Below are 12,363 nucleotides of genomic sequence, written 5' to 3' on the forward strand. Positions count from 1 at the left end.
TAACTCCGATATGATGAACAAGCAGCTGATAAGGGCGGCATATTTCCCCCGATCTCTGTGAATCATCAGCATTAAAAAGAGAATCTCCCACACAAACATCCATAGAAAACAGATATAAAACTGCACTCATAATGACTACAGAAATATAAGCTCCAGGTTTTAGCCATCAGGGCCATTTTCTGCATGTGTGAGTGGGTAATATGCTTCATAATATCTGATAATTATTTCCAAAAATTGATTGAAGTTAGTAATTAGCAAACATCCTTGTTCAGCACATTTTGTAATTTACTGAATCTACCTTTAGCATTGGACCTCCAGAAATAGTCAGTATTGATTATCTAATTTTAATAATACTTTATTCATGTTGGTTTCTTAATAAAAGCATTGCTTAAAATCAAATAATCAGTACATTTTGTAATAACAAAATGACTCAAACCAAAACAAAAAACCCTTTCCATTTGGTGGGTGTTTGTAATTACTTTTATAAAACTCTGATTTCTTTGATGAATTACTAAATTTTTTCCTTTCGCCTGACTTTATCTTCCGTCTTTCCTTTGTATTGTACTTTATTTTGTAGTTTATCACTGTGGAATTTTTATGAAAATAGTGACAGATAGGGGGGAAGGAGAACAGCAATGGCCTCATGATTTTACCTACAGGTCTATTTCACAAGACTTCCTTCTAATCATTGATCATTAACATGGGAATTCAATTACATTCCTGTTCTATTTGTTTTTTATCATTTCTTTCCCAACAGGGAGCCTCTTCAGAGTGAGCACCACTACAAACAGAAAACACATGTGACACAGCAGGATATCCAATCAGAACTGCTGTTACAAAGTGCAATCTGTGGAGGGTTTCAGTCAAATGGTCTTTGTTTTGGGAAACAGCTGATATCTTGAAACTTGTCTCTTACAGAAGCACGGACATCAGGGACCAGAGACATGTAATCTCCAATCTTCTGAAGAGCTAATACTTGTCTACAGGAAACAGCCTGGTTTACAAACATTTCCTCTTCACATATTCCCATACTCTCCAAAGACACAGCCATAATGGCATGAGTACAGGCAATTCTAAAGTCAACAGGAAAAAAAATCTCCCTTCACATACTGAAGGTAGAGGGGGAAAATATGATATTACATGTTCATTGTTCACCAATTTTCAATAAGGTCCGATAATGATCTGGGTTTTCACTACATATCCCTCTTAGGCATACAGTGTATTTCATACAGTTTGTACAAATCTGCCCAATGTGTCCAAGAAGTGTGTAATTGGTAAGTGTAAAAATGACTGACAGTTGTTTATTGTAGGGCACCCTCTACTAACACATCAGATACCTACCATCCTGAAACACCCTCTCTACATTGAGTCCGTACGTAGCACAAGTTTCGTAGTACGAACACCGCTTCAGGTCCGTTGCACACTTCCTGGCGCGGGTATCGTCTATCACACGAGGATTACTCTCACTGATGGAATCTATAAAACAGAAAATATCCCTAAACCCTGGAACCAAATCCTCGGTAAACAAAACAGACAATGAACTACAATAAACAAGATGTGTTTGTGGAACACTGACAGCAAAATGAAATTTGGCTTATATTCGGATTTTCTGAAAGTAGGTCATAGGTCAATGTTACGGTCACAAGGTCAAATATTTTGGTGTCAATGGAAAGGTCTTGCCACAAGAAATACACATACCAAATATGAAAGCTCTACTTCTGATGGTGTAATATATATGACCAAGGTTAAAGTTTGTTGCCAAAGACAGACAGGCCAAAAACTATATGCCTTATAATCTTCGATTCTGTGGGCAAAAAAATAACAACACTTCATCTTCAGGCTTAGGTCAGGACAATTCTACCCTATTGATGTCTGATTGTTTTGTTGCCTTTGTTATCACACAATCTCACCATGCCAGATTACAACAATAACAACAAAAACAGTATTCTGAAATGATCATTCTGACTTATACTGACTTATCATATTAAGTCCTGTTTGAATCTTGAACGAACTCTGCTTTTCTCATAAAGGTGACTATCAACGAATTAAAACATGCGGAGTATAAATCTGTACAACTTTGATGTCACTGACAAGATCTTGTGTTTGTGATGTTTCTCAATGGGTGGTTCAAAGTAATGCTTGTAGACTAAACAACACTGTAACTAACAAGGCAGTCATGCCTTAGTTTATTCATTTACAGTAACCATTGACATCTTAAAATGGAGATCTTTGAAATGGGGTAAAATGTTAGTATCCTTCTGATGATGCAATCTTTGGTGAGGGGTGTCCATTGGACTACATCTCTAAACCTACATGTATGTATACACTCATCTCCCTTGATCACGGTACATGCATTAGGCTGGAATAAGCTACCATTATCACAAAATGAGTCTGAATAATTCAATAAATCAGAAGATGAGAGAGGTGAGAAGAGAAACACATCTGTTTGGAGTTCTACAAACATCCGATACCGGGTCTGTATCTGTACAATGCTAACTCTATGTACAACAAATCCACACACACAAAAAAAAATCTGTTCACAAAAATTGTGTGTTTTTAGATAGAGAGAAATCATTAAATCACAGACAGTGTTAACAGATGGCTTCTCCAGGAGTCTGGCTTCAGTAAACTGCATCAACCCCTCCATCCGAACCAACTCAAGCATCGGAACGGAACTCCTGCTCACAATCACCGAAAACCATCTCACACGCGCGGCAGATACAACCCAATAATAGACTCCTAATGACCTTAATTGATGTGATAATAGACTGAGTCACACCTGATAAAACTGTGTCTACTGCATCATTTAACATTATCAAACAATGCCTACAGCAGCATATGAAAAATGATGTAAAAATTTAACTATGTCTGAAAGTTGAAATCCTCATAAATATTCATGAATATTTTGAAAATATTTTTCTTAGAATACATTTTAAATATTTCTCTTAGAAATCTCTGTCAAGTCTGCACTTATATATTTTCTATTGATTTCTGCAGAAGTAAGAGAAGTGAAAGTCTAAAGATCTGACATGTTTGCAATTAAATAGAAAAATTTAAACTTTGAATTCATAGTAAAATAAAAAGGGATGAAGGAATATTCCTTTTTGTGTATCATATCAAGATAATCTATGCAAAGAGATTTGATGAGATACTTGAAAAAAAAAACACAACAAAAAAACAAATACAAAAGAAAATGAGGGGGAAAAAAAACCCTTTACATGGAATAGAAAAGTAATGATTTTTTTTTAAATTGAATAAAATCCTAGTAAATACAATTTCATGGATTAGAAAAGTAGCATTTCTGTAACCTCCACAATGGGGAGCATAAAATCACCTACCAGTACAAGAAGTTGTTGTGGTCTGTTTAAATATCTGTCTAACAGAGGTATATTCGTAATAATGGAAACTTCTATGCATGGTGACAGACGGCCTAGTCTCCTGCAACTGCTAATATATCACTGATACGCAGCACCAGAGCTCTCACAACTATCAATACACAACACCCAATCCCACATCTAGCTGTCCCTGATCAAAACAAACATACTGCACAAAACTGTGTCTCCACGATAAAATCCCCACAGCTAAAAATTCTGGCTCAGCAGCAGAAACCTTCAAAATCTGAGAGCTTTTAATTTGAGCTGTGAGATAAGATGTCCGTGTGTGACTGGTACAGGCTTCTAGGACTGCACTGCTGCTTGTTGATCAGCCCTGCACGACTGGCTGGGAGGGCGACCCCTTTATCAGACAACGTCAGAAAGCTCTCCCCAACTATTGGGTTACTAAATCTGTCTTGATGTGAGATAATTACCTCATAATGGTGATTCATTAATGATCAGAAAGCTCCAGCCACTAGCAGCTTATGATTTTATGATGACAGGTAATAGTTCTTTATGGATTTTGAACTGGATAATCTGGAGTAAAATTGGCTCTTGCAGCATATCATCATCATTTCAAGTGAAAGTTATTTAGTTTTCTTTCACCCTTTCCTAATTAAAGTACTTGAACTTAACATATGTAGCCACCTTTCCTAAGCAACATAATGCTACTGATGGAGATGCCCTTACTCAGAAATCTATGCATGCATGTACATCAAAACAATGGGGTGATAAAACCTAGTTACTTAGTTCTACTTTCAGTTTAATCTGGATGGAGAGAAACGCTTGCTCAATTAATAAGCAGCAGGGTTTGACATATGCAACACATTTCTGAGATTCTTTTATAAAGGCAAGATTGAACTACCGTCATCTTACACAATGGAAAAGGAGCAGAAAAATGACCATGCACAGAAATTGATCAATTTGGTTCCTATGAGTCCTCAAATGATATATACTTGAAATGCATCAATAAAAAGTCTTTGTTTACGTCTACATCCTACACAAATACATAAAAGTTCCCATCAGGCTGTTATGATCATATGTGTGTACTACGTCCTAAAACCACCCCGAAATCCCACAGGCTATTCTAATTACACCCACTCTGAAATCCCAGACTGTTTTAATTACACTCACCCTGATATCCTACACCCACTCTGAAATCCCACAGGCTGTTCTAATTACACCCACCCTGAAATCCCACAGGCTGTTCTAATTACACCCACTCTGAAATCCCACAGGCTGTTCTAATTACACACATGTACTATGTCCTACACCCACCCTGAAATCCCACATTAATTACAAATGTACAAAAAGTTCTAGACACACCTTTGAGTTTCCAATAGGATATTCTAATTATATATGTACACCAAGTCCTACATACACCTCTGAGTTTCTAATAGGATGTTCTCATTATAAATGTACATTTAGTCCTACACACACCTCTGAGTTTCCAATAGGATAATTATAAATGTACATTTAGTCCTACACACACCTCTGAGTTTCCAATAGGATAATTATAAATGTACATTTAGTCCTACACACACCTCTGAGTTTCCAATAGGATAATTATAAATGTACATTTAGTCCTACACACACCTCTGAGTTTCCAATAGGATAATTATAAATGTACACCGAGTCCTACACACATCTCTGAGTTTTGGGACAATTATAAATGTACACTGAGAACTACACAGACCTTGAGTTCCCACCAGGATGAGGGGGATTTCCGCCGAGTTTCTGTAGTGGCACATCTTGGCGTAGTAACTGTAGACAGTCTGGAAGCTCATCTCGTTCTCCAGACTGAAGACAAAGATCACAGCATCCACCCATTGTGTGAACTGAAACAGAACGTTATTCTAAAATATTTGTACTGAAACACTCATCCGGGTCATATACTTTCATTATATACCTCTACTGACTACAGTCTACTCCAGATATCAGTGAAAGCAAAATGTCGTCGGACCAACGGACATGTCCGGTAATTTGACTCTCGGTCCGGTAAACTTTGTTATATTTTCGGTCCGAATGTCTGGTGACTTTCCGGCAACGGTTTCGGAAACTATGCAGCGTTCCCCCCCCTTATATAACTGGTTCCAATAAACGGCACCATTCCCAATGCCAAAACCCGTTGATTTTTCCCAATGTTGAGACTAAAAATTCTCAATTCACTTGCCAAAAAATAGACCGCTTAAAATCGTAATTTTCTTAGTCTGAAATGTTGTACGAGTGAACTAAAATGTTCACTTCCGGTATTAAATCGAAAGTACAGATCATGGCAGTGTGTTTTGTAGAGCTACGACAATTCCTTATGTCTCACAACAACAAATGTTACTGTAAAAAAGTTTGTAAAGAGATGAATACTTCTTGTTTTGTTGTCTTTTTTCTTTTCTTTTAGTTGATATCATTTGCCTATATATTGGTAGAAAATTCCAAATTTGTTCGATTTTGACGCTATTTTTCCCAATTGAATGGGTACTGGTACCAGTGGGTAGAAAAAAATCGCTGCTACGTTTCGACTTCCAGTTCCGTTTATAAAAAAGAACACATACAAAAACGGCAACATGTTCCAATTGAAATAAAACAGTAATGCAGTCCCTAGTAAACCTTTAAAACGAAAATCCAATGACCAGGAGGCTTAAAGTCTTTCATGTTTTGATATAAAAATACTACTACTTTTTTCGGTCTGGTAAAATGTGATTCGGTCCGGTAATGTTCCTGTGTTTACCAGACCAAATGTCCTGTAAAACATTTCAACATTTCGCGATCACTGAGATATATTGAAATTCAGGGGACCAACCCGAATTACTCATTATATCCAAAGTTCAGTATAACCAAATTTGACCTATATAAATAATATTATTGGGGATTTATTTTTACTTCAATATAACAGATAGTTCAATATGGGCGACTTCAATATAACAGATAGTTTAATATAAGTGACTTCAATATAAGTGCAGAGGACTGTATTATCCGTATAACAGTAATATGATAAAACTGTCATAATCCTGTAAAAACTGTCATAATCCAAGAAAAAGCACTAATCTCCTGATCTCAGGATTACTCCTCATAAAAGTCAGTGCTGTGTGAACAGAAAAAGCCAGCCCCTGAACAGAATATTGATATTACATAGCTTCTGCATGTTGTTAGTATATCATACAGATCTTTTCAGTTCAAGACCACAAATCTCAATCTAAGTTTACGCGAGACAACTATCCTTTAGCTCAAGGACAACAGCTACAGGTGCAGTGTAAGGGATTCTAATGGATTTGGTGAAGAGACTCACTGTAGAGAGTTTTAAGTTCAGTTAATGTATATTTAATGACTGTCCTATCTATGCATACAGTATATATTGATAAGTAAAAAAAATACTTCAAAAAAAAGATTAAAAAAAAAAAATGGTCAGAAGTTCAAATCCAAGTTGTTTTTGTATCATTCGTCACCTTGTTTCAGTACTTTCAGTACTTTGATTGTGATTACCTTACAATGAACCAGTGTCCTATCTCATTTACCACACTTGTTACTGTGTGTAAGAACCAGACTCATCAATCTAAACTTAATCATGGCTGCTGAACAATTCAGACTGACAAACTTTTCTCTTATTGTAAAGTGTAATCTTTAAAGTCATAATAAAATATGCTTTTCATTGCAAGAATTGTGTGTGTTAAATCCTTGTTTTCAAGCTTTATCCTAAAACTTGATAAAATCTAAATATTTTTTTCCCAATACATTTTCTCACTCAGTCAGTAGACCCTAAAAACATGAAATTCTGTCAGTTTATAAAGCTTATCACTGGGGACATGTTTTAACATTGATAATTTCTGAAGAAATTCTTTTTCCCCAATATTACAAGTTTTAAGACAAAAATTGGGCACTTCTTACCACATGTGAAATAGATCTAGATATAAAGTATGGATAAATAACTCACAAATCTTGTGTTGTAGACACACTCTATACATCATTTCTTTACCGCGGAGAAAATCTTATTCATGCCCCGTCATGTGGTTTTTGTCTGAAAACTTGATTTTTAACAAAAACTAAAGCTTCATCTGCAATGTTGTGCATGATTAAAGTCAGACAACTCCTACACTATTTAAGAAATTTTCTCAGTGCTTTAGAGATTCAGCATTGCCTCCCTTTATTCATCCTGAAGTGTCATCTCCTGCTAATTTTGACTGACCAACTGAAAACAGTATTTAAAGTGATTGGGGTATAAAACTAACAACAAAATTTCCAATGCTGAATAGAAATTTATATTAAATTCAAGCACATTATCATGAAAGTAATATATTTTACACTACATGTACATGTATAATTATGGTATTCAATCTGTCTATGCATATACTTGAATGACGATTGTTATCAATTATTCTTAGGTGAGAACCTCGTAAACTGTTAGAACTTGTGTTTATATATTCAAATCAAGTAACTGTTGTGTATTAGCTGAATAGATCTGTAATGCAGAAACTGCGTAGAACAAGGTGTCTGTATTCTATAAGATTCTGAAGACACTGCGTAGAAAAAGGTGTCTGTATTCTATAAGACTCTGGGGACACTGCGTAGAACAAAGTGTCTGTATTCTATATGACTCTGTGTAATGAAGACACTGCTTAGAACAAGGTGTCTGTATTCTATAAGATTCTGAAGACACTGCTTAGAACAAGGTGTCTGTATTCTATAAGACTCTGCATGCTGGACATTTTAATATATCTACTGTTTTGATTGATTTGAACATTATTTCATTGTATAAATATACAAAGGGATTGTTTACAAGTTCTAGCAACTTAAAAAACCTATCCTGAATCCTCTACTGATCTAACAATATATGTAAAATTATAAATAACAAGAGGTACTGTGAGCAATGCTCACTAAGAATACCCCCGCTTACCCCAATCTCCCAAAGGGTGTTGGTAATAGGTATAAACTACCTCTTTTCTGAGTGTAAAAAACAAATGGCATGACAAACCGAACCGTATTGCTACTTCGATGTCCAGTGTGCATGACCTTTGACCTTTTGACCCCAAAAATCAATAGGGAACATCTTCATCCCATGGGTAGTCCATATGTATGATATGGTGACTGTAGGTGGAAAGGATAACGCTTTAGAGCCCGGAAACCATATTGCTACTTCGATGTCCAGTGCGCTTGACCTTTGACCCTAAAATCGATAGGGAACATCTTCATCCCATGGGTAGTCCATATATATGATATGGTGACGGTAGGTGGAAAGGATAACGCTTTAGAGCCCGGAAACCATATTGCTACTTTGATGTCCAGTGCGCTTGACCTTTGACCTTTTGACCCCAAAATCGATAGGGAACATCTTCATCCCATGGGTAGTCCATATATATGATATGGTGACGATAGGTGGAAAGGATAATGCTTTAGAGCCCGGAAACCATTGCGTCTACAGACGGATGGACGGACAGACACAGACGGATAACCCGATTCCAGTATACCCCCCCACAACTTGTTGCGGGGGGTATAATAAATTAATGTTTATTCGGTATATACATACATACAAACATACAGACCAAGGATAACCCATGAAAGCTCGATAGCTTATTTCCAATGGGGTCCTTTGATGCACGGATGTTTGCGCTAAGGGGTCATTTATGTGGAAGGAAACCAGAATACCCGGAGGAAACCCACGTGTCCGAGCGGGCGACCGCCATACCCTCTCACATACAACCACTGCCGATCATAGGGATCGAACTCGGGTCACAGCGGTGAGAAGCGAGCGCTACCTGGACACATGTATTGTCACATTTCTGATCTAACAATATATGTATTGTCACATTTCTGATCTAACAATATATGTATTGTCACATTTCTGATCTAACTAACAATATATGTATTGTCACATTTCTGATCTAACAACATATGTATTGTCACATTTCTGATCTAACTAACAATATATGTATTGTCACATTTCTGATCTAACAATATACGTATTGTCACATTTTTCTTTGTCCAAATGAAATTTTAGTGGAAAAGCCATCAGACCAGCAGTTTTAAAAAAAAACTCTGACCCTGAGCAGCTAAAATTGAAAAATATATATAGACCTAGCTGTAGAAGGGGAATTAGCTGTCATTTTGTCACCAAAAATTGAATTCAATGAAAATTGCTCTTTATTATATAATTCAGTAATAGCACTAGCATTTAATTATTTCAACACTTTTTAACCTCAAAGCAGCAGGCACATGAATGTGTAAGTTTGGTGATTAAATAATTATTGTCTTCCTTATATATTTCTTAACACTAAAAGCAGTTATCTAATGTAGTTTTATTAGGTTTTTCTTGTGTTGTACAAAATATATGCTTTTATTTAGTCTTTAATATATATTCCTATGCCATTGAGAGATTTTGAGAAAAAATGGTTGCCATCATTTTCACAATTAATGCCCTTTTAATGTTTGAATACAGTAAGAATGTACAGCTAGTTTAAAATATGTACAAGAAACGTACTTCACCATCTCACTGTACTGTGTACTAGATTCTCTCTCATGAAATATTTGCCCTAGACAGCTGTGAAAATAAGTTGCGGATGTCCCTGTTTCAGATATGTTTGAATGTTAAGAATCTTTAAATGATCAGATTAATGTATAAGATAAAGCCCCACCTGAAGCTCCGGGGAGCCTCCCTCATCTCTAATCAGGAGCAAATAACTCTGACCATCGATGATTACTTCCTTCTTAAATCGTCCTCCTGCAAAAAGAGTAAAAATTCATTCATAGATGTAATATCATGTAGTGAAGTTCGAAGAACAACTACTAATTATACAAAGTATATTGAATCTTGAAAACCACAAAATCATCATTGGTTTACGTGTTTATTTTGAGGATTATTACCATGCTCTATGGGTAATAAACTACAAATGAAATAAATTTTTGAAATCCTTATCTTTGTTTTGCTTTTCTGTAAAAGTTTCTAAGGGATAAGATGATAAAAAAAATTGGCCAGAGTAAACAATGATTAAGGTGGCCTTGCCACATGATAACCAGTGTAAACATTGGATACAGAGGCTGGAGTTGGTCTGTGTTCTCCGACAGCGAACACTGCTAAAACAAGTGCCCCCTATGACCCTCTTCAGGGGCCAGGCAGGGGAGATAACCTTTAACATCTCCTCAGTATTATGAAGTTCACTTCAAAGCCCCATATCAGCACTCTCTGCATCAAAAAATTTGTAGCGTTTAATCACTGGAATGCAAAAAGTACCATATCTGCTTCCTTATTTTCCCCGCTGCTGTTTTTTCGCAAGAGAAATTGAACTAGGTCTACTGAAAATATTTAATTAGCAAAATTTTTACACTTCTTCAAACTAACATGTGTTTCCTGAAAATTAGCAATACAACCCTCATAAAGTTACATATGATTTTCTAACTAAATTTGATGAAAAAAAATAATTGTAGTTGATAAATTTAGCATGTTCACTGCCCGATAACCCATCGATAAATGTTCAGAAGGCGAGTTTTATCAGGAGATAGTTCTCCACTACATATGATATATCTGATATGTTCTGTTTCATTAAAATATTAAAAGTTAAATATCTGCATTCAGTTCCCTGCCAAACGAAATAAAATCCTTCACCCTCAGAGAAGATTGTGAAGATTTTGATGGGAAGTGAGTAGTGAATGGCATCCCTCATTGTAAGTTTAATGAATGTGCTGACTTTCCTTGTTGCGATTTCACTGACATTAGATATTGAAAACCAGTTAGGTCATATCTTAGCAAGAGATCTATACAAGTCAAGATTTATTATTCCTTTACGTAGATAGGAATTAGAAATCAAAACATTCCAGGTTAAAGGAAATTCCAATTTCACAACTAGTATTAAAATCTTCTATATAAAAAAAACCCTCCTCAATGCACCGAGTTAGCACCCACTGGTCGTACAACCACACTCATTTCACAGAAATAAACTGCCCCATACCCACGTCAGACAAAGTTAGAGTTCATTACAGTGCTAGAGCAACAGTCCATTCATAATTCTAAAAAATCCCTTGTAACATAATCAATGCAATAATAAAACTAAGGTGTCTATTGTTTTATGACAACTTCTCATGGAACATTTTGTATATTCATTACATACTTTTACACTGCTTTTTCATTAGAATTTATAGTACTTTTGCATTTCTCTTTTAATATTCATTGGATACTTTTAACTTTCTTTTTCTTATTTTTTCATTAGAATTTTGAAATTTCTATTTTAATGATTTTTTTATCCTCATTAGATATTTTTGAATTTCTTTTTACCTGTTTTTGTATCTTAATGACATATTTTGAATTTCTTACCTGATTTTTATATTCATGACATACTCTACACTGAGAGACAGACACTGTTTTTCAAGACAATATTAAAACAGCACTAAAAGATGACTGATATCACCTGTATATATGCATGTACTGACCTAATAGTTAGGGTACTCACTGTCCTACAGGGTGGGTGGGGCAGATTTTATTTTTAATCTTACCAGTAGTGCCACATCAAACTGAAGATGTTTAACACAGGTAGCCTTAGTGACTACTGCTCCATCAGTGAGTGCCTGGCATTGGTAGTGAGAGTCACCGGTCTTTCGAATATGACCTTAAAATGGAGGTTCCACATCACAATAGGTGTTAGCACCATAAAGAACCCTCACTGCTATACAGCCCTAAGTGCCCTGTGTAGGACAAAATTTGTAGCACTTCATCTTGAGCTGGTGACATCTCCGGACGAGTGAAAAATTCTCAAATGGAATGTTGTTTACAATCAAGCACCTATATACTCGACATAAAGACACCTTTACACTGTGTTCTAAAACTTTAAAACCTGTACACCAGTGTACTAAAACTTAACCTGTACACCTAAGTACTGAAACATTAAAACCTGTACACCTAAGTACTGAAACTTTAAAACCTGTACACCTAAGTACTGAAACTTTAAAACCTGTACACCTGTGTACTGAAACTTTAAAACCTGTACACCTAAGTACTGAAACTTTAAAACCT

General features: G+C 35.8%; 1 protein-coding gene across 46 annotated transcripts in view; it reads right to left on the reverse strand.

Annotated features, from left to right (window-relative positions):
• LOC125682941 (arf-GAP with GTPase, ANK repeat and PH domain-containing protein 1-like) overlaps window positions 1–12,363 on the reverse strand; it is a 50,414-nt gene that overhangs the window by 18,496 nt on the left and 19,555 nt on the right. For 45 of the 46 annotated variants that reach the window (XM_056139914.1, XM_056139916.1, XM_048923574.2 and 42 more), the window contains exons 4-6: window positions 9,995–10,080; window positions 5,071–5,212; window positions 1,342–1,476 (exon numbers count right to left, since the gene is read on the reverse strand). In XM_056139914.1, the coding sequence (XP_055995889.1) occupies window positions 1,342–1,476; window positions 5,071–5,212; window positions 9,995–10,080 (363 nt within the window). Of the gene's footprint in view, window positions 1–1,341; window positions 1,477–3,338; window positions 3,708–5,070; window positions 5,213–9,994; window positions 10,081–12,363 lie in introns of those variants that run through there. The other variant, XM_048923575.2, reaches the window with a different exon arrangement.

The sequence above is a fragment of the Ostrea edulis genome, chromosome 6, assembly GCF_947568905.1.
Source record: "Ostrea edulis chromosome 6, xbOstEdul1.1, whole genome shotgun sequence".
NCBI classification, from domain to species: Eukaryota; Metazoa; Mollusca; class Bivalvia; order Ostreida; family Ostreidae; genus Ostrea; species Ostrea edulis.